This window comes from Aptenodytes forsteri, unplaced genomic scaffold (genome assembly GCF_000699145.1).
Source record: "Aptenodytes forsteri isolate BGI_AS27 unplaced genomic scaffold, ASM69914v1 Scaffold257, whole genome shotgun sequence".
NCBI classification, from domain to species: Eukaryota; Metazoa; Chordata; class Aves; order Sphenisciformes; family Spheniscidae; genus Aptenodytes; species Aptenodytes forsteri.
Genome location: NW_008795194.1, coordinates 987,890 through 1,011,363, shown reverse-complemented (window position 1 = coordinate 1,011,363; position 23,474 = coordinate 987,890). Strand labels below are relative to the sequence as shown.

At 37.4% G+C, this 23,474-nt stretch overlaps 1 protein-coding gene across 2 annotated transcripts in view; it reads left to right on the top strand.

Annotated features, from left to right (window-relative positions):
* METTL8 (methyltransferase like 8) overlaps positions 1–21,157 on the top strand; it is a 28,948-nt gene extending 7,791 nt beyond the window's left edge. The window contains exons 3-11 of one of the 2 annotated variants that reach the window (XM_009278571.2): positions 3,019–3,110; positions 8,101–8,492; positions 9,085–9,134; positions 11,627–11,690; positions 12,023–12,162; positions 15,226–15,332; positions 15,428–15,493; positions 17,136–17,362; positions 20,867–21,157. In XM_009278571.2, the coding sequence (XP_009276846.1) occupies positions 3,019–3,110; positions 8,101–8,492; positions 9,085–9,134; positions 11,627–11,690; positions 12,023–12,162; positions 15,226–15,332; positions 15,428–15,493; positions 17,136–17,326 (1,102 nt within the window). In that variant the 3' untranslated portion in view covers positions 17,327–17,362; positions 20,867–21,157. Of the gene's footprint in view, positions 1–3,018; positions 3,111–8,100; positions 8,493–9,084; positions 9,135–11,626; positions 11,691–12,022; positions 12,163–15,225; positions 15,333–15,427; positions 15,494–17,128; positions 17,363–20,866 lie in introns of those variants that run through there. The other variant, XM_009278572.2, reaches the window with a different exon arrangement.
* The last annotated feature ends 2,317 nt before the right edge of the window (positions 21,158–23,474 follow it).

Here is a 23,474-nt window from a genome sequence, read left to right as displayed (position 1 = left end):
TCACCTATTACTGTTTTCTAAACTAGATATCCTCAAGCCATGGTCCCCAACACATACCACCTTAAGGCCAAATCTGGAGTTATCTATATTTCCATAAGTTCCTTGGTCAAAGAAGCTGGCTGGTTATTGTGTTAAAAGAATGTAAAGTTTATCTCCGTGTTTCATAAATCTATATGCAGTGTAGTTCTTAAGCATCTGCCAGACTCAGTACCTCCTGCTAGGTGGAAAAATCCTTTACTTGTGTGAATGCTGATTCAAATGTAGGCTGTATAGTCAAGGTAGGGAAAGATTTTAAGAAAAAGGCCACCCTTTTTCTGTAACATTGTACCTTGACGAAACTCGGTTTTGTTTCATTTTTTAATTTCCTTCCAAATAAATGATCATGTGTAGCTTCAGTTTTTCTTGCTAGCATTCAGTGACAGTAATACAGAGTTATCAAACTATGATGCAGGTGGTTGGGATGGATTGTGAAGATGGGATTGAAAGGAACAGGGTTGTTCAGAAAGTGGATCTGCAGATGAATCCACATAGCTCAGAAGGGAAAACAGGTGAAACTGAGTTGGAGCAGAGGTTGCATGGAAGTTGCGAAGGTCTTGATAAATCAAGAACCTGGCTATGAAGTGGGGGCAGGTCGTTGGATCTGAAGCTTGCTGAATGAGCAGGGTTCTCACAACGGAGATAAGGGGGATCAGGTTGAGTGGTGGTTGAGCTAAATAGATCATGCCGGGTGAGCGTAAGAGATTCATCTTCCCTAGCATTGGTGTATGAGGATTTATGTGCTTTTGTTTTCCACTCATCTTTGCTACTTCATAAAGTGGCATCTTTCTTTGCCTGTATGTGAATTGGCAGGGAGCCAAGAGCTGTTACCATTGCTGCTAGGAATACTAAGCAAATTAAATTTGGGAACTAATGCTTTAGATATTTGCTGTGGTGCTTTTCTGTCATTTTGAGAGAGAAGTAATGAATGATGCTAAACACTGGAGCAAAAAATGTCTGCTTCTATTCAGGTTAGTAATTGGCATAGTTTTCACATGTTAGTAGTTTTCAGAGATAATTAAACCCTATGTTAGCAAACAAGTTAATGGAAAAGGGCTAAGTTGAATAGGCTGAACTGAAAGTAGTATTGCTTGATCTCATGTCAGGCCTACTCATGTTAACAGTTCCTGGTGTGGTTAAAATGGATAGCTTCCTTTGCTGCTGTCAATGTTCAGCTTAAAACACTTCTGTATTTAAACACTTCTGTGTTTAGAATTCTTCTGTATTCTGTGTTCCTGCCGGCTTGCACTGTGGAAGGAGCTGCCTCATTTGAAGCATCCAAACTATGTATAGTTTGCATAAGAACTATGCTATGTCCCCTCTTTTCCAGATTTTGATCAAGAAGTGCTGCTGCAGTCCTGTTGTTTGGGGTCTTCCATATAGAAAGTTCTAGGAAAGAGCCGAAAGATCTTTTTTCAGCTTTATGAATTTCCAAGGAGGGACAAAAGGAAAAAAAGTTGCTGATGAAGATGGAGGACTTCAGGCACCTATAGTATTGTGTGTAGAGCCCTTAAGGGCTCTGACAGACACACAATGATGGATTAAAATTGATCAGCTAAAGGTTATACCACAGCAATCATCTGTCAGAAGGGCTGACTGTATATTATTGCCATCTGAATAGTCCTTGGTTTCAGCTTGCTAGAATAGGCAAGGTCAAAAACGGTGATAGCAGTGAGGGAAGCAAGTCTTTCCAAGAGGATGGCTGCCTAGTAATGCTTCAGTCATTCAGTTTTCTTTTACTACAGCATGACTGTCAGAGCCTTGACACTGCACAGGAACATTTGGTATATGAACAAATACAGGAAGGGGAGGGGCAACCTGCTGGGGACAATAATGAGAAATATTTCAGTAGAGAATGCGGAAATCAAGTCTGAGGCAAGCAGACAAATACGTACCAATTAGTCTCCCACTATTAACAAAAGAGGAACAGTGACAGTCTAAGAATTAAATTACCTATATGTCACCTTGCATGGAACAGAAAGATGCTTGTTAGCTTTTGGAGACGATCAACTCTTTTCAAGTTGGCACCTTGTTCCTTTTCCCATAGTAACCAATGGAATTTTATTTACAGGCTTTCGGTTAATTGATTTCAGTAGGATTAGGATCTAATAGATTACTTGGATTATATTATCTAATTTAATCTGATTTCTAAAACTGTTCAGACTGGATGATTTGGAGGGACAGCTGATTTGCTTTTAAAAGCTGCCAGCAGCATGTTTTTGGGCACTCCCCATTGTGGCCTGATCCAAACACAGAATCTGCAGGGAAGGCAGTTTAGTCATCAGGGTCAGATCTTGGCTTGGTTTTGTGACCATTTAATGGATTAATATAACATTAAGTGAACCACTTTACACAAATATAGATAGCATAGACTCTGGAAACATTGCAGCACTGCTTGTCTTAGGACTGTCTCATTCTTCTTTTTTCTAAATGTTTCCTGTCTCTATTCCCCAAATAAGTAAAATCCTGTTCATCAATTCCACCTGTTCCACTTGAATAGGTGGATTATACTCCCTGTTTCAGGAACAGCTGGTTCCTTTGCTAAATGACCTTTGTTCCTCATCATAAACATTAGTAATGTGAGAAGTTTCTTGCATCAGGGTGTTTGTTGATAGGTCTATTATTATATCCAGCTAAACACAATTCTAATGGGACACTCAAAATACATTCCTATAAATGCACTCAATTTACAAGATATATGTTAATCCTATTATTAAGAGGAAAAATGCATACTACTTCAGCCTCTTTGCAGTTGGAAGATTTTTCTTAATCGCTTGAGTTTTACCTAACTAGTAATTAATTTTTTTCTTATCGTAGACTGAAACTTAGTTTTTAACTGTCAGTCTCCTTGTGGTCATTTGCTTGCATTCAAAAAGAAAATGTATTTGAGACAGTGTAGCTAATTTGTGACTGTTTTCCCTGGAGAAAAAAAGATTATGGAAAATTCTGTTTAAAGGCTGGTTCTTCAACTGCCTTTTGCAGGGACCACATGCAGTGGTCACAAGAAGAAGAGGAGAATGCCAAGGAAAAAGCAGCAGAGAACTCACTTGTGAAAGTCCAATGGGAAGACCAAGGTAACAAATTCATAGTGGCTTAAAATTTCCTATTTTAATGCTATTTTTAAAGCATTTAAAGATTAAAGCATTAAAATCCAGGAACACTCTTTTTATTTCTACATTCTCTTGTCTAAATTTGTTGATTTTTTTTTTTTCCTTTGTTGCCTCAAAAGATTGTCTCAAACTGTGGTTTTCTAGCAATTCAGTTACTTATTTGAGCAATTTTGCATTTGCAGGGGCAACAGGCTCTATGTAAAACAAGTACATCACTATGGTGCAGTTGCACGTTCTGGCTCCTTTTGCAGTTCTTCAGAATAAAACTCCTACTACACAGGACTGTTACTTCATTAAAGGGAATGAATTTGCAGCCAGCTAGGATGCTGGGGATGAAAGTTCCCATGTACAATATTCAAATGCTTTTTAATGATTTGTGGACTGTTTAGAGAGCTAGTGTTTGTACATTACACCATATTTCAGTTAAGTGCCATGAAAGTTGCGCTGGTCCCAGCTGGTCCCGGCTTGCTGCCTTGGCCAGGCTGAGCTGGGAGTGCTTCAGGAAGCAGTGTGTTCACTTTCTGTGGAAGGTGTTCCAATACATCATGCAGAGTCTGCTCTGTAAATGATTAAGGAATTTCGTGCCTGTCTTCAGAAGGGAAAAAATGTATTCTGTGTTTCTGAAGAATGATAGCTCTAGGTTCAAACTGGTAAACTAAACCCTAGACTAAACTCTAGGATAGTTATGTGTGCTAAAGCTGGAGTATCAACTTGATAGTAACATAGAAATCTGGATTCTTAATTTGTTCCTTTATTAGAAAGATATTCTGAAAACAATTACTTGGATGTCCTGGGCCTCAGTTTACCTAGAGTGTCTTGAACTTGTCAAATTATTGTCGTTATGATCCTGTGCTCGGTTTCATTTATGTAACTAGGGCACATGTTGGAGTTTATTTGAATTACCTGTGAATGTGTCTTGGATTGTGTGCCCTTCATCACTTTGAATGCTCTGGGATTGTCGTCCTGCCCTTTTCTGTTACCTCTCGCATTCTTTATCTAAATACAGGAGTACAATGTTTGTTATTCAAAAATCATATCTAATATTTTCATTTGGTTTGTATAAAGAGTTGAAAAAGAGCTCATAATTGAAAAGTAAGCTGTGTAACCATGTGGCTCATGGAACCTTTCATTCTTCATCTACAATCAATTAGAACTTAGTTTGTGTTGGTGAGAAATGGAATAATCGGGCATTTGTCTATTGCCAAGAAATACAAGAATCCAAGGATGTTGCCTATGAATGCCCCTCTGTTTAGAACTTGAATAGGTGAGCATTGCTGATAGTGTTCCTTCAGAAAGCTTCAGCTTCATTCTGCAAGTGGAAGTACATTTTGGCCTAATTCTCTAAACAACAAACTAGACCGAAGCTAACAAGCAGGTTATTTTGGGGCCTTGGAAACTACAGTAAGGGGAAAAAAGACAACACAGATTTCAACAATACTATTATATCAATGAAATAGGATAGTTCTGGTGAGCCTCGTTAAAACAAGAGAAGTTAAACTGAGTGAACTCATGATACTACTTTTAGGAATTTGATTTACTTACTAGCATGTCCAGTTTCTTCTCAGGCATGCCTGCTAGTGTTGAAAGATTCTGTTAAGGAGAAAAATCAATCGATTAAGTAAGGGATTTTTTTTTTCTCAGAAGGTTATACGTTTATTAGTTTTGTCATTTTTATATTATTTGGAAAATCTAGTAGTCAGGCTACTTAAATACACAAAATGAAACAACAAATTATAATAATACTGCATGTGTGGTTATTACACAGTGGTGCAGGAGTGACCAGTGAAAGAATGGAAAGCAAAGTGTTCTTTCACTTGAACTTACGTAATACCATACTAATACAATTTGAAAGGCTGACAGCTATTGCTTTCCTTCAATTCTGAAATCTGGAAAACTTGATGGGAATTTAAGTACAAGGGTTCTGAGCAGACTCGTAGAAACGTAGTGACTGTAACAAGGGGTGATAAGATTTAAGAACCTTTTGAGTAGAAGGTTTGTTTTTTATACTGAAGCCAAGCAATCTATGAATGTGCAGCTTACACTACTGAAGTCTGGTATATATGACCTCAATCAACTCTGTACGTATATTATAAAAAAAGTCTCTACAATTACTCTGCATGGTTGGGTCTTGCCCTTTAATAATACAACTGGATGTATTAAATGTTAAATTTAAAAAATTATGCAGATTTCTAGGACAAGGCATTCTGCCACCTCCTTGCCACTTCCCACTGCCTGTCTGTGCCTCTAATGATAATTCTCAGCCTTGTTTATCTCTGAAAAGCTGTAGCGATTTAGGAAATAGTATGTTAAGATTTAAATGAGAGTAGTAGGAGAAATGCGCCATATATTTATCCTGTGCATTTATATTAAAAGAATTAATGGGTCAGTGTAAGTGAATAGGGACAAAATAAAAAAGGCAAAACATATGATGTACACTTAGCAAGAGACGTCAAGGTTAACAAGAAACAGTTCTGTAAATGCTTTGGGAATGAGGGGAAAAAACAAGAAAAAGATTTGGTTTGGTACTTAGGAGGGATGAGGAAGGGAAAACCATCAACAAAAGAGACATTGAAAAAGCTGTAATTCTTATCTTTTTATCAGCCTTCCTTTGAAAGGGTTATCTGCAGTCCAGTGGCTAGCACTAAGAGTGCTAGTGAAGAGGAGGAAAGATCTTGTTCTTGTACTGAGAAAGAACAGGTTACAAAGTACATCCATAGAGTACATGGATGACTGGGAAAGCAGAAAAGAGAATATTTACTTTTTTAAAAAGGGAGGTGGGAAAAGAGAAGAGTCAGATAATTACTTTCAATTCCTGGAAAAATACTGGAAGAGATAATCCAGAGCTTGCAGACACTGGGTTTGGAAGAACAAAGGAGATGAATACTGGCCAACAAATATTTTTCAAGAATAAATCATGTAAAATCAAGCTAATTTCCTTCTTGGAGAAGGTTACAAGCCCTGGGGATAAGGAAAAAACAGCACACGTCCTGAAATTTATCCTTAGTCAGGCTTCTGACTTGCTTTACTTGACATTTTCATAAGCAAGTTAGGCAAGTGAGAGCTAAGGAAACTGCTTTTGGGTGAATGAATGCCTAGAGAGATCCTTTCAGAATGGAAGGCTGTGCTGGGCAGAGGAGTGTTTTGTTCTGTGTCCAGTTCTGCTTGGTATTTTCATTAGTGACCTCAGGAAATGGGAGACTTGAAGATGATATTAAGTGAAGAGATGTTTCAAGTATGGTGAAGGATTCAATTAGGATTCAGAAAGATCTGGACAAACTGTGGAAAAAAATGATCTGCAAGATATAAATTTGCTAAAAATAAATGCAGAATACTTTGCTTAGGAATAATTCCTTGAAAAAAATACTAGGTTCTGGAACAATTGGCTAGGTAGTCATTTTGCAGAAGAAAATCTGAGGGTTGTGGTGAATCACTAGCTGAATCAGCAGTGGCAAGCTGGGAGTTATAAACAGGTTTACAGCCTGTAAGCCTCGTAAGATATTCCTTTTGCTCTGCGTTGATAATGCCTTTACCAGAATACAGCACCAAAAAGTAGTAAATCAATTGGAGAGAATCTAGAGAAGAAAAATGAAAATGATCAGAAGTCTAAAAATCATGATTTACGTGGAAAAAAGAAGAGAGGTTTAGACAATCTGGAAAAGAGATTGTTTCTGGGAAACATAGTAAAAGACTTCAAATAAGTAAATAGGTGTTGCAAAGAGAAGTGAGTAATCTTTGCTTTATCTGCTTGGTTAATGGGACAAGAATTACTGGACTTAAATTGCAATAAGGAAATTTCGGGTTAGGTAGTGGAAAAGATTTCTAACTGTACAGATGGTGAAGGACTGTAATATATTACTGAAGAAAGTTGTCAAACCTGTAAGGTGGTATTTTAAGAACAAGTTGGACACATTTCTGTGGAGAAGGGGTATGAATTCCCTGACTGGGTGAAATCCCTTCCGATCCTATTTTTGATATTCTAACATTCAGTTAGAATGTTTTGTGAATTAAAAGTTAACACAAAGCTACTGTAAGGGACAAGAATTACTGGACTTAAATTGCAATAAGGAAATTTCGGGTTAGGTAGTGGAAAAGATTTCTAACTGTACAGATGGTGAAGGACTGTAATATATTACTGAAGAAAGTTGTCAAACCTGTAAGGTGGTATTTTAAGAACAAGTTGGACACATTTCTGTGGAGAAGGGGTATGAATTCCCTGACTGGGTGAAATCCCTTCCGATCCTATTTTTGATATTCTAACATTCAGTTAGAATGTTTTGTGAATTAAAAGTTAACACAAAGGTCTACTGTAAGACTCTCTGAAGTGTTTTGAAAGTAAGAAAGCCAGTATGTTGCTTCTGACTGTATTGTTATTTTCTGTCAAAACTGCGCTGTTGAATGGTTAAGAGGGCATTACTGTCTATTGGCTATGCAGTAGCGTTTATCACTCCAGTTCAGAGAACTGGATTTCTAATTGATGGTTTTTTTGAGAGATGTCTCGCTACCAACAAATTTGCAATTGTTCGTAGAGTTTCATAAATCATGAAATTAATTTCAGCTCAGTATTTCTTAAATAGGAGAAACATGGACAACATTTAATTGAAAAGATGCATTCCTTTTATAATTTGAGCCATGAAAGCTTGTCTAAGAAACTTACGATTGCATATTTTGGTGATGCTGTTCTATTATGTCACTACATTTAAAAAAAAAAAAGATGATGCAGAAAGCCTGTCTGCCCCATCCTAAGGCACATAAAATCTAATTAAACCCTCCTGGGAGTTATTTTGAGCAAAGATTAAGGTAAGACCCAAAATCCATATGTTTTTATTTAAATGTGTGTAATGTGGGAAACTACGGATTTTTAAACTGTAAATTTGGGGTCCATATTCTGTGTTGCTTTACAGTATTTTGTAGCTAAGCTCATATTCACCAAGTTTTTGTTTTGTTTTAATTTCAGATAAATATGAGAGAGAAGCCAGTAAATATTGGAATGAATTTTACAAGACTCATAAAAATAACTTTTTCAAGGATCGCAATTGGCTGTTTCTGGAGTTCCCAGAAATTCTTCCAGAAAAAAGGAGAGAAGAGTTGAAAACAGAAGAAAGATCTTCAGAACACATAAAAATAAATAGTGCCAACAGTTTTTCACATAAAAATGAAATGTTTGAGGAAGGAGAAAAATATTGGAAGAAAAATTATGGAGGTGGTTCCACTTCTGTACGACGATATGTATTTAATAAAAACCAAGCAAAATCTCTTACTGACAATCCTCAGGCTAAAAACTGTGGAGAAGAATTTGGCAGGCTAGAATCCTTCCCTGGTAGTGACGCCACTTACAGAATATTAGAGGTAATGCACTGCAAATGTTCTACCCATCATATAGAACTCCACTTAATTGCTCAAAAGCCTGATAAAGATGCTTAATAAGTATCAAGAAAGTAAACATTTGGAATTTGCCGTACTACATTCATTTATGGCAGAAACTTTCAGAGAAACCTAAGATCTGGGCTTTGTTTTCCCTTTCAAGTTTCTCCCAAATCAGAATTTAGGGCTAGATTGTCAGATTCCATTTTCACTGGAAGTTGGGTTTCTAATTTCCTAAGGAAAGTTATGTCTTACAGTGCTTTGTTCTTAAAGTGCTCTGTTTTAAAGTGCAAGTACTTGACACATTCTTGCCAAATGGTGAAATTGGACAAGAATATTGCATTTTCCTATGCAGTTTGAGAGATGGATTCTCTCTTAACTTTAGAAAGACATTGAGGAGAAACATGATCATAGAAGTGATTTGAGAATTGTGGTATGAGCTGTTTATACATTTTCTGTCCAACATACCTTCAGGTCTAATGGATCCTACCTACCAACTAATTTAAGACAAAAATAAAAAAATACGAGGTTTTATTTGTTCATTTATTTTGACTTTTTGCTTCTCTTCTGATTTTAGGTTGGTTGTGGTGCTGGAAACAGTGTCTTTCCTATTTTGAAAGTTCTATGGTATGTAGTGCTGGATTTTCAAATATGAAAGTTCAGTTCTCATCTTCATTTTCTTCAAATGTTGGTGCTAGACCACTGCTGCAGGAAGTGTTGAGTGGACTGTTTTACAGCCCTGAAATTCTGATTGCTTGCAGACCACAGATAATGTTGGTAGCATCAGTACAAGATACTCCTCATATTGGTCAGCCCTAGTCTTGGGGGGATCATATTTGCTGACAATGTTTGTCTTCAGGTGCATTCAGATTGATTTCTTGTAGTTAATCTCAGGCAGGTGAAATATTCTCTTGTCTTATCTGGTAGCTTTATGGTGACATATATCTCTTCAAAAGGCCAAAATCAGAGACAGTAGATAATGGCATGTGATCTACTGGTAAGAAGTTGTATTATTTCTGAATTTGGCTGGTACACTTTGTCATACTGCTTCAGGTTTTAGTGTCAAGGAAGGCACAAGTCCTGTATTGCATTACTTAATTCCTTGAAACATCTTAATCCACCTAGCTTCCAGTTTTAGAAGAAGCTGTTATGACAGCATGGCTTCCCTTCCATGTAGGCAGGAAGGTTTTATTGGAAAGGCTGTGTATGTATTAAGGGTTGAAATAGATTTCTTCTTATTCGTGCCTCCAAGAGCTTAAGTATGGCACAGTTCGTTATTCTATAAATGAATTCTGATTGCTAGCATCACCACTATACAAAAATACTCCATTTTGCAGATACGGAAACAGAGAGCAGGAGGAATCGAGTGACGCACCAGGGTCATACACGAAACCTATTAGAGTTAGCAATGCATCTTCATCCCACAACAAATGCTTTGCTTTAGACAGCATGTAATGAAAGGGGAGCCCTGTTTCATATGAAAAGTTTGGAACGTAACACTATATAGGGAAAAGATATCACGTGGCTGTATTAAAAAGATGAGACAAACTTTTGTGTTTTCCTCGCAGGAGGCATTAGTCATAGTTTGGCTTTTCTGGTAATTAAGAATCCACTCATTAGGTATTTTTCCCGGAGATCTCTATTCTTATGCAAATCCTTCAGTCAATCACGTTGGTTGGTACATTGAACAACTCACACATTTGTCTTATATATGACCTGATGGAAACATCTCTTACCTCTTAGCAGGCCTGACATTATAGCACAGTTGGTTTTACTCTGAATTTAATAATATAAAAATTGCCTTTTGTATGCATATAAAAAGAAGTCAGTGTCAAGTATGAGCGTACCCTGGCTACAAAAGAATTTTCCACTTAGGTTTGTAATGTAACTTTTAAACTGCTTCCCCCTACCCCCCTTAAAATCTAAGTTATTGTTTTTTAATACAATGCATCATGAAATCACCATCCAGATCAAGCTGTGTCTTTGTTTTAAGTAGACTTTCTACGTAGCTCCTATTCTGCTCTAAAAAAAATTGAAATAACATCCTAACAAGTCAGTTAGGTAATCTGCTTAACCTTTCCCAAGGGACTGGCTGGGTCCAAAGCCTGGCTGCTTGTCCTCATCCATGATAAATATCTAAACTCATCAACTGTCATGGTGGGCACAGAACTGATAAAAGTTTTGCTCAGCGACAAGGATGGAGTATATTTTGGTCCATAAGGTTGTCCTGCTGAGCCCTCAGAGAGAGGTCACTAACTCAGCTGTGTATACTGTGAGATCGTATAGGCACTGCCAGAGTTTATTGACTGCCTTTCTAAAGAAACGGTCTGTCCAAAATCTCAAATATTTTTTAAGAGAGATTAATTGATCATGAGTTGACTATGAGGTCATCCCTCAGTAGGCTTTGAGGGGCTTGCTTAGTTTCTCTTAAATGAATTTTTCGGAGGTGAAAAAAATTTCTCCCTAGAGTTACTAGTGTCTGATGAATGGTACGAGGAACTTTGCAGCTGACTTAGTCTTGGATGGGAAAGGAGGGGAAAACAGTGCCACAGGAAATTCTTATTCATCTTGGCTTACAAAACAAAGGGGATAATGGAGGGAAACAACCAATACCGCTTAATCTAATCAAAAGCACAGCAAGGTGGCACATGGGAACCCAAACCTCTACAGAACTGTGGATGACTTTTGCAACACCCCACCCCCGCCCAAATCATACTGCTAATTAAACTGCATATATGGGCTAATGATAGAGACTTAATGCAGTGCTTCTGTAAGAAAATGTGACCTATTAATGTGCATTTATGTAATACAACACCAGGACATTGTCATCAATCCTGACAGCCCTCTGTGACCTTCTTTCTTTTCCTTTTCACTTCCTGCCTGACAAGGCTATAATTCTCCATTTTATACTAACTGCCTGTTGGTATTCTTATGAATTTGTCTGCCCTATTGGTTCATTACAACGTATGTGGCTTTCCATGTGCTAGACATCAATAAGGCATGCTTGATCAAGCCTGTGGAGAACCCTAAAGGGCCCTCTGTAGTTCCATGAACACTGATGTAGACTTTAATCTTTTACAATAATAATTTTTTAACTGATGTTGGTTTTGTTTTCCTAGCAATACACCTGGAACCTTTCTGTACTGTTGTGATTTTGCTTCAGGAGCAGTGGAGCTGGTAAAGGTAATTCATATGCTCGCTTTAGAGTACCTTATAAGCCTCTAATTCAGGAGGCTGCCAGGAAGCCGTCTTCATGAAAAAGAATGTGATGGCTTTGACAACTTTTAACTGAAGTTTTCAATATTCGAAAGAACAAAGTCTTACTCTGTGCAGAGAGGAATGAATACCATCAGTGAGCTTGCTTCTCAGCTTGAGTAAGATACCAGACAGAATAGGCTTTTATATGAGATGTTTTACAATGCTGAATAATTGAAGAAAAAAAGTTTCTTGAGTCACAGTAAATGTATTAACTACTACTGTTCTCTCTGTGCCTCTTTTCATCTTTTTCCTGACAGTCACATTCGTCCTACAATTCAGCCTGGTGTTCTGCCTTTGTTCATGATGTGTGTGATGATGCTTTACCCTATCCTTTTCCAGATGAGATCCTGGATGTCATTCTCCTTGTCTTTGTGCTCTCTACTATTCATCCTGACAGGTAAATGAAGACTAAAGGGCAAAGCAAATGGGTTAAATCTCTTTTATCACTGGAGGTTTTCAAGAATAGCAAAAGAAGATGATGAATCTTTAATTTATTATTGAATAAGCTACAGTATCTATAAAACAAGGTATTTTAAATGCTGTTTCCCATTTTCAGGCTTCAAGAGAAAAGCTGTTCAGGCTAATTCATTAGTGAGACTCCTGTCTCCATCAAAATACAAGGGGTATATTGTAACTAAATACATCCATATGAAAAGTGACAGTGACTCAAGAAAATTACAAATTAAAAAAACCAGACCGCTAGTCTTCTAGAAGGAAATTAGTTTTAGTGATCAAAACCAAACATTCATGATTTAACATCTTACAGTATGTTGATAAAGACTTAGGTTGCTGATTTAGCCACACGCGAATGCTTACCTGCAGGCCTTTTAAACCAAAATACATTCAGAATTTTGTAACTTGTTTGGTTGATCTATTTTTCATGCATAGTGTTATGTTGAGTGCTGTTAGCCTTGTTACTAATGCCTCTCAATGTCTGATGAACCAAACTTTATGACTGTTAAGCTGGCTGATTGTGAAAATGCCCTTTTTTTTAATGGGAAAAATGCAAAAGAGGACATGTAAGTTAAACGCCTTGACTCTTCCTTTAACTAGATCATATGAAGGGAAATACATGCCGTATGTGTGGTAATACATTTATCACTTTAAGAATCTCATTAAAAGGGGCTTGGCAAACAGAACAGTATTTGCCTAAGTCTGAGAACTGTTTCCCTGCCTAAGTTATTAATGATTAGTTTTACAGAAAAATCTTTCCCATATAGGATATTGGTCCTTCCTGTTCAGAGATGAGCACATGAGTCATGCAAAGCCTGGGTTCAGATTTCAAAAGCAATTCAAGCAGTAGATGTCAGATCTCTGTAACTGCGGTGATGCTGCCAGGAAGAAATTGGACAATAGAGACACATTCATTCAATCGCTTTGCCTGTAGAAGCAGTAATCAGATGTTCTGTCAGAATTTCTGTGGTACGTCATCGGTATCTAAAGGCTGACATGGATGCTTTTGTGTGTGTGTGTGTATACACACATAAAGATTTCCGTGTAATTATCTGTGTTGTGAGACCCGCTTTCCAAAGATTTATTAGTCATTACTGTCATCTCATAGCATTAAAATGACTGCATGAAGGCAAATGTAATCCAGATTCATCTTGCTCAGTATATGTTTTTTTCTGGAAACTTTGAAAGTGGGAAATGAAAAAGAAAACCAAGAGAATGATGATGCAGAACTTATGTACTTTGGAGACCTGGAAAATATACATGAGAGGGACACATTTGTATTCAGCACAATTATTACTTAGTGATTTCTCTTCAGGCTGTTGTGTTTAGTTTTTGATAATTGCTACTCTTGCACCCCATTTTTAACACACTTCAGTTTTGCTAGAAGGCCCCTCTAAAAGCTGGTTGCAAAATTTGAAAGGTATTAAATTTTCTTCAAACTATATAATTAATGTGCTCTAGTCCTATGGGATGAGATTTCTCAAAGCACTTTCACTTTTTGTGCATGTACATTTTTTTTCTATGTGCACAAAACTTATGTTTATCTAGGCAAAGTCTGTAATTCTGTGCACAACTATGTGTCTTGAAGAGTCTCTTATTCTTAGGTGGTGCTGCCTTTTCTGTCTGTGGCAGCACCCTTGGTTGCCTGTGTTGAGCATGAGCAAAGAGGACAACTTTTAAAGCACTTGGCTTCCTCTAAGGGAATTCCGTGCTTAAAAAGCATATGCTGCATTTTGTTCTTGTTTGTTTGTTTGTTTGTTTGGAGATATGATATTATTTTCTGCTGAACTACCTCCTAATTCTGTCCCTTAAAAATCAAGGTAAGATGCCTGCACTACTGTTGCATAAGGACCAAATTGTATTAGTGCTTGAGTTCTGACATTCTTGGGGCCAGAGGGTAAGGCCACCTGAGAGACAGGGATGGTGTAAGGATGTTGTCTTGGTACACAGTAATGGTATGCTGATTTTGTATTGTTAAGTAGGACTTGCTCTTCTTTAGCTTTTTTCAGATACAGCACGCTGCCTTTCCTTTACATTAATTTTGCATTCACTCTGGCTCCACATCTTCTACGTGGTCTATCTGCTTCCCTGTGGGAGGAAGGGTTGAATTAGGCAAGTGGACTTTTCTACCTCGCAGCCTGCCAGGTGCAGACTGCCTTTTGTGGTCTTTCATGAATGTGGAAAACCTGAGTCCTTCAGTTTATTCTGAAAGAGTGAGGCAAACCCAAGCTATTATTCATTAGTAATGCATTTTGCAGAGTAATACAAATGTATTTATAAGAAGCTCCAAGGTAAGGTTAAAAAGTGAGAATGAAGATGCTCTGGTCTAGTGAAGGGGAAAGAGTACTGTATATGGTACTTATTCCTATCATACATACAGCAGGCTGGTGTAATCTTGATAAGGAAGGGCTGATGTTAGATACCATCAAGGAGGATGCAGACTTTCCTCCTCTAACTAGCAATATCTCCAGATGGAGTTCTGTCAGATTCCTCTCCTGAGGTACTACTCAGATTCATCTTTCCATCCTCAACCATTAGGTGTGGAGATACTGATTTTGTGTGTATGATCAGTACCTCCATAAAGAAATCGGATAAGGTTTTGTCTGCCTTCCAGGCCCTTGATTTTGCTATGTACAGCAAGAAGGCTCAGTCTAGCTCACCAATGCACATAGCTAACTGTTCATTCATTGTTCATCATATATCTGCCTGACCCATATGACCCATATACTCAAAAATTGTATTTTAATCCAGCCTTGAGATTCTGTTGAAGTGAAGGAAAAGGGCTCCTTTGCTCTTTCCAGTTTGTATTCTCTTACAGTTTCTTTTAAATTTTTGGTTTAGAGGCTTTTTTGTAAAGAGTTCTTCCTGTTCACAAGTGCCTGGTCTTTTTATAGTAAATATAGACACATCTTCTCACTGTAGTTTTGGAAATCTATGTATATTCCAAGCATCTAGAAAAAAACAGTTATGTTTGCAAATTTCACCAGTATCCCATCTATTTTCTAAGGATGCAAGGGGTTGTAAATAGGTTGGCTAAACTACTGAAACCTGGAGGAATGTTGTTATTTCGAGACTATGGAAGATATGATACAGCTCAACTTCGTTTTAAAAAAGGTAATTCCTGAATGCTTTTGTAGTTCACTGTTCATTTTAACTCTCTTTGAAAAAAAAGTGACATGTCCTTTTTCATTACTGCTCTAATTTCTTAGGGCACTGCTTGTCAGAAAATTTTTACGTACGAGGAGACGGAACCAGAGTATATTTCTTTACCAAAGGTATGAAATGGTATAGTTTTATAGAAAGGGTTGAGTGTCTCTCAAGGTGATTTGGGTTATAAAAGCTCATCTTACTACAGAAATTTAAAGGTTTTATTGGCTTTTTTTTTTTTTAATTCTCTGCTCTTACAAAGCCCAAACTAACTGTTGTAAGAAATTAATTCCCTTTATGTGTACACTTGTTGCATCTGGGGTTCTGCAAGATTGCTTGCAGGCATCACTGGAAATTTCTCTCTGTCTAAGCATCTTGTGTCTAACAGTATGCTCAAATTCTGTTATTTAAAGATGTACTTGATTTCTTTCTTAAAATTGAGATAAACATGCTTGGAAGGACAGTTGGTAGCAGTGCTCTGATATTTTGTTCTGCTATGTTGGTGAATCTGAGCTGGGAGGCTGCTCTTTCTGCAGGGGCTAAACTTAAATTCCAGATTATGGATACTATTGCTCTTTGCCCATCCACTCCCTTGGTTCTGTTGGCAGTCAGCTTAGACTGGTATATTTTAGCCCAGCTACTGGAAACTGTGGAAGTGAGCACTCTCAAGGTGATTTGGGTTATAAAAGCTCATCTTACTACAGAAATTTAAAGGTTTTATTGGCTTTTTTTTTTTTTAATTCTCTGCTCTTACAAAGCCCAAACTAACTGTTGTAAGAAATTAATTCCCTTTATGTGTACACTTGTTGCATCTGGGGTTCTGCAAGATTGCTTGCAGGCATCACTGGAAATTTCTCTCTGTCTAAGCATCTTGTGTCTAACAGTATGCTCAAATTCTGTTATTTAAAGATGTACTTGATTTCTTTCTTAAAATTGAGATAAACATGCTTGGAAGGACAGTTGGTAGCAGTGCTCTGATATTTTGTTCTGCTATGTTGGTGAATCTGAGCTGGGAGGCTGCTCTTTCTGCAGGGGCTAAACTTAAATTCCAGATTATGGATACTATTGCTCTTTGCCCATCCACTCCCTTGGTTCTGTTGGCAGTCAGCTTAGACTGGTATATTTTAGCCCAGCTACTGGAAACTGTGGAAGTGAGCACACAAATTTTTTTTTTTTTTACCCTCTGCAACCTAGACTGTAAGCAATAGAGATGGATCAGGATTTATCCCAGCCTGAGTAATTTTAGAAGCGAGAAGGAGGATCTGGGACATGTATGGGAAATTACTTGAATTCAAAGAGCCTTCTCCATTTTGAAATGTCTTGGTTTGTGCTTACTCATGACAAAGAAGCTTAAAGTTTTCCAGTGGTGACTGACAAGAAGGAGATAATGACGCTGGCATAAATGTGTGGATTGTCATTTGGCAGGTGAAATAGCTTTATCTCGATAATAGCAAAGAGCGACCAAATGGCATGCATTTGTTTTCCTCAACTCTGGCATACTGAACCCTCTGAAGAAAGGGGATCTATGAATGCCATGGGTAATAACCAATGTGGTTTAGGCCTCAACATAACATTTTTTACTGTAATATAAATTGAGAGCTGTGAAAGTGAATTTCTAACAAAAGACTCCTTACAGGTGGTTTCCTTGATCTTTCAAATCACAAAACAGATTTAGTTCCATCTTTGGTTGAACTGCAGGTTGTTAATTATGACATTCTACAAATGTCTTTTTTTTTTCTAATTACAATAATTCTTCATATGAGAAAATAGATGAGGTATGGAACATGTTCAACTTGGCTGGATTAACTGAAGTACAGAATTTAGTTGATCGGCGATTACAAGTAAACAGGAAGAAAAAAGTGAAAATGCAGCGAGTTTGGATACAAAGCAAGTTCCAAAAACCGTTGCTGCTATCTCTGAATAATCCTGAAGAAACCACCGAAAGGCACCCTTATAGATGATTGTGCCATGAACTCCAGAAACTGAAGCAAATTTGAGTACGTATATTTCCTATAAATCTTGTGTTAGCCACTGAAAAGGAGAAATATATTGAATTGAAAACCTTTTACTGATTTTTTTTTTTTAAAATGTGTGTGTGAAAATGATCTGGGAAAAAAAGAGCATTTCTGACTTCTGCTTTGTATGCAATAAAGGGATATGCATTAATATATTCATAACTGTGACCAGGCACTGTTTTACTTCCTTAAATACGAATGGTCAATAAATATAAGCATGTATCTTGTTCCTGTTGAAATTCACAATATGTAAAAAGTTTTCGACTGAAGCATAATTGTTTCAGAGATTTAGAGAAACAGAATATCTGTTCCCACTATCACTACAAGCTGTGCTATGTTAATTTCTGAGTCATGTCTCTTTTAACCATTGTGTGTCTTGCAACTGTATTTCCTCTTTGGGGGAGAAATTTCTTGGTGCATAAATAATGAAGACAAAATCTCTTTCTGATTTGCATGTAAGCTATCATTTCATACTAACTGCATGTGATATGCATGGGTATCAGATTAGTCAGGGATTGGTGTCCTCTACTGTGACTGACTTACTCCTCTGAAGTCTCCACTTTCCATCTACATGCTCATCAGAAACATGCCAAACTCAAGTTTCTGTAACAGCTTAGTGACACATACGTTATATTTGAAGTGCCATAGGTTGTAAACTGAACATCATGTAGAAAAGAATTATCAAAATGCCAAAACAGTGCTGAAACCAAATAGTTAACATTTGCCTGGATAAATACAAGCATTATTTTTATGATATGTCAGATACGCTAGAGGGAGGAGCAAAAAGAGTAGTCCGGAGTACATTTTATTGATATTGTTATGGGGTAATGTAATCACACTGAAATGGTGATCTACATGGCAACTGAGATATTTTTGTTGTTTACAGAGAGAGGTTGCTTTCTTAGGGCTTGAGTCTTAGAAAAAAGACACAGTGTTTTTGTATTGACCCTGTGGAGAGACAGTAAAAGGACAGGACTACACTAGTACGTCAAGTGCTTTTAAGAAGAAAACCAAAATGAAAACACTGTTTTCAGGTGCAGACCATGATACTGAGGCTGTTGAGCTAGTATTTAAAGATGCCACTTCTGCTGTTTAAATGTAATTTTACAATCACTTAGCCACAAGGAGGAGAGGACAAGAAGCAGGTGAATGAATAAAATAAATTTCTTGCTTCAAGAAGGGTATAGAATGCATGTAATCTATAACATGCATGCAGATTTGAGTGTCATTAATATAGTGACACTCTCAAAGTCTCTTGCTTTTGTTTTAGTCTGAAGGGTAAGCATGTCACAGCTGACAACCCATTTTTTTGCAAGTTGTTAGCTGCTAAGCTAAGTAGAACTGATTGCCTTCTAGAAAAAAATAAATTATCTAAATTTAGATGCTAAGTATCTTCATACCCTTTGACAAGATGAGGGACCTGCTTAATTTCTGTAAACCCAGATCTGTTTCAAGAATGAGGTGCAATAAGGGGTTGTCCTGGTTTCGGCTGGGATAGAGTTAATTTTCTGCCTAGTAGCTGGTATAGTGCTGTGTTTTGGATTTAGCATGAGAATAATGTGGTAACACACTGATGTTTTAGTTGTTGCTAAGCCGTGCTTATACTAAGTCAAGGACTTTTCAGCTTCCCATGCTCTGCCAGTGAGGAGGTGCACAAGAAGCTGGGAGGGGGCACAGCCAGGACAGCTGACCCAAACTGCCCAAAGGGACATTCCATACCATGTGACGTCATGCTCAGTACATAAACTGGGGGAGAGCTGGCCAGGGGGGGCTGCTGCTCGGGGACTGGCTGGGCATTGGTCAGCGGGTGGTGAATGGTTGCATCACTTGTTTTTTCCTGGGTTTTGTTTCTCTCTCTCTTTTTGTTGTTTTCCTCGATTCCCTCCCCCATCCCACCGAGGGGGGAGGGTGAGCGAGCGGCTGTGTGGTGCTTGGTTGCTAACTGGGGTTAAACCACGACAGGGGTCTTTGAAGGTAGGATCTGATCCTGCATTTCTGGTGTATTCTAAACTCCCATTAGAGTAAGATACTGTTTTATGAATTAAGTGGCTTAGGAAGCTTTGGTTAGCAGTGGCATTATTGTAACCTGCAATAAAACTCTTGTGGTATAAATCAAAGGCTAAAACATATCTGTGTTTCTTCAAGCCCTAAGTCTTAAGAGACTGTAGCATCTGCATGGGAAATGTAAATACATATCTGCTTGTGTTTTAATTAGGTTGCTACCCTGTGCTATTAATCGTGACTTCTGAGTATGCATAGCTCTTAGTCTAGTACAAAGCATTTTCAGTTGTAGAATTTTCCAGGGGGGTGATGGTGATGATAAGCTCTTGAGCACCATGCAGTCTTATTCGTGTGTGATGTAGATTTTCCATGTGTAGAGGCTAATGAAATGTTTGCTTTGGCTCTCACACCCATATGTTGATTCTGGCAAGATTTTAATATGCTATGTTGTTAGTTTAACAAAAAAGTGACATCAGAAGAAACCAAACCCTGAATTTTTATATAGCCTTGAGCAAAATTGGCTGTTCCTCTTCCACACCTTGCAGCGTAAGTATTGGCTGCCTCTTTTAGAATAATGGTGCCTGTTTTAGAAGTAGTAAGATCAGCTACTATTTGTAAGTGTAGAATATCCACTGTGAAGTGAACTGTAACTAGTCTGAACAGTTGTAAGATTGATAGAAGGGGAAATGGACAAAGACATCGTTCCCGATAAGAACTTTTGAATCTGAGTAGGACTTTCTGTATTTTGGCTTTGTGACATTTCAGTTTTCGAAAAGCTTAATCAAGGACACGTTTTTAAAATACTTTCAAATTATCTGTAGTAGTTGGGAAAACTAATAGTACAATACTGGCAAAAGAAAGGCAAGTAGAACTACTGAAATAAAAGAAAGAAAAGAGATGCAGACAACTGTATAGGAAATGCAGTTTAAAATGGCTTATTGTTAATTAATTTCTGGGGGAAAGAAAAATTAGGGTATTGCAAACAAAGTGTGCCCAGTATAGAAAAAGGCTGTAAGTTTCACTTTTGAAATCTGAAGTTACTTCTTTAATCAGATATGTACCTGAAATCTCTAATTATATAAATTTATAGAAGTACACTTTATATAAATTTTAAAAGTTAATTGCAATTTTTAATTTTTTTTATTAAGTTCAGCATGACTTCCTATGCTGGTGAAGCAGACTTGTGAATGTATACAAATGGCAATTAGAAAAAGATAATCTTGTTTGAATTGAGCTTTGGCTTCATTGGCTTTGGCTTGCTTTATCAATAGTGTGTACTTTTTGCCCATCTCCACTGGTATTGCATTACACTTATGTACAGGGATACATGAGAATGGTACTTACTGGTTTAGACCTTGCTTAGTTTTTAAGCAAGTACAAGACAGCTATAAAGTAAAGAAAGTGACCAACCTTTTTTCCTATACTAATTCTGAAGTATCTAGTCAATAACAATTAACTCATGTAAAAAATGTTGGTTTTTTCCAGCAAAACCAAGGCAGGTGCTTGTGCCATATCTGCAAATCCACTGAATCTGAAGAGGACAACCAAAATGCAGGGCAGACGGGGAGACAGCAGGAACTCTAGTGACACTAGGGAAAAATTTCTTGTATTGGAAACTGCTGTTTCTGTTTTGTCTTTTGCTTGTCTTTTGCTTGTGACTCGGCTAATCTGCAGGTTCTGCTGTTTAATAATGACTAAAAATTGTAACAACCATCCTGAAATTTGTATTAAACACCAGTCGAAACCACTTCACATAAATTTTGCTACTTCATTTTGATTTGTGGTGTGATCTTTATTCACTGCTCGGATGTGCTCTTTGATCTGTTGACATATGCCTCATTTCCCCTTTTTCCTGTGCATAGTAGACAATTAAGCAGTTTCCACAGGAGTTATATACACAAACATTTGCAGTAAAGTTTGCTGGCTGGGTTATTTCTAGGATTGAAGCAAGAGAGTTTTATTTCCTTCTGTACAGAACAGATTGCTTTTTCTTTTTGTGTGAATGCAATGAATTGTATAGATGCTAAATTAATATAGTGGTATTGGCTGTATTTTTTGATTATTTTAAGCCAAATATACCTTAGGGTATGCTCTGTTTGTAATGGCAGTGATAATAGTAGACAGTTCATACATAAACCATTTCTTCTTCATAGAGCATCTTCATAATGGGTGGTTGATCAACCTTGGAAATAAACCATATGTACACATTATAAAAATATTAAACATTGCTATTGTTAATAATACAGGTCACTTTGCCTTTCAGTATCTGTAAACTTCTCTCCATGTTTGGAACAAAGATTGGACATGAGGGGTTTTTTCCATCAGTTACGTGCCAGTTGAGAATCAGCCAGAAATTGGACAAGTCTAAGTCTGCTAAACGCAATTACAGTTAGTATATAGTTAGTAAGAACTACATGGGTTGCCATGGGCATCTTAGCAGGTTCTTTGTCGTACCTGCTGGTCCAGGCATATAGGTCGTGCCTGGGCTGGGCTTTGAGCTGAGAAGGGAACTTCTCTGTCCAGTGACCATCCTCCACCCTTTGCTAGTACCAGGCAACTCAAAGAAGAACTTGCCTGATTTGAAAGCAAGAGCCATACAGACAGGAGGGGAGGAAGATAAAGATGCAGCTCAGGCAGACAAGAGAATGAGTGAGTGTTTCATCTGGGAACTAGGGTAAGAAGGAAGCTTGGATGGACTGACAAAGCAAGAATGAGATGCAGAACTGAACAGCAAGCTGAGGAACAGAACGCCATGGGCACCATATAGGGAGATGATGTATAACAGGAGACAGTGTGGCAGGGTGAGGACATTGGGCCTAGAAACGAGTGAAATGAAATGGAGGAGGCAAGAGGGAAAAGGGGACTGATCTCTCACAGAAATAGGGTGAAATCTGGGTAAACAAACAAATTGGGGTAAGGATTGGAGGTGGAAAGACCTATCTTCAAAGTCTTTTTCTCCCAGGTGGTACTGTATTTTCACATCTTAGTGGAATATTATAGACTTTGTCTTTCATCCATATGTGCACAATCTATTTCAATTTATTACAAAGATGGAATGTTTCATTTGTTGTAGTTTATATGTGCTATGCACATGTTTGCAACAGTGCAGGCAGGTTTATGATACACCTGCTTTTGCTTTTTCCTTAGGGAACAGTGTTTTTACCTTCTTTCAAGTAGAACGCTAGTGACAGAAGCTACACTCCTAACCTCCTGGGAAGCAAATACAAAAGAATAACAGAAGTGTCGGCATCCTGATTGTGTTCAATCAAGGTAGGACAATTAAATTTACTCCGTATGTTCTGATGTTGTCCCATTTAAATCAAGACCATAGCTGCAGATTATCACCTTGAAGTGCCTCCCAATCTCAGTTTCTGTTATACTTGCATCTGTTCAACAGAACTTAAATGAATTTGTATAAACTAGAAATACAACTTAAAAGGAAAATAGCAGAATAATCTTTAGGCTTTATCTGGGATTACAACAGTTTAGAGAAGGAATATGTTTATTATTTTAAAACACTCTCATGGTCGCAGAGGAGCGCTCATCCAAGAGGCTGAAAATTTAGGTTATTTGAGGTATAATGTACATCATCAAGAATATTAAATGTAATATCCATGTTACAAAGCTTCATATACTTAATGTTAGCCAAAGGTATCTTGTCAATTGTTACTGTGAAAAAGGAGTTAGCACCAAGATAGTCCCATTTTCAGAGGCTGTCTTATTGATCAGGTTACTACAATTTTGAAGGGAACATGAAAGATTAAGAAAGCAAGTGAATTAGTTTAATGATGGGCAAAACCCACTGATAACATATACAATTTAATAAATGCTCAAAGAATAATCTGAGCATTCCTGTGTATTGATACTAAATGAACTTTGAAGTTCATTAAAAACACAGACTTGGTGTATGCTGCTAGTTATAAAAACAACCAAAATGTTAAAATTTATAATTATTATATAAAAATAGGACACTATATGGTTATAAATGTGATGTAAAAATAGAATGCTCTATAGCTACTGCATAAATCCTGTGTATAGTCTTCTCTGTAGTGTGTCCTGTTCAACTAGAAAAAAGATGCCGTAGAAATAGGTG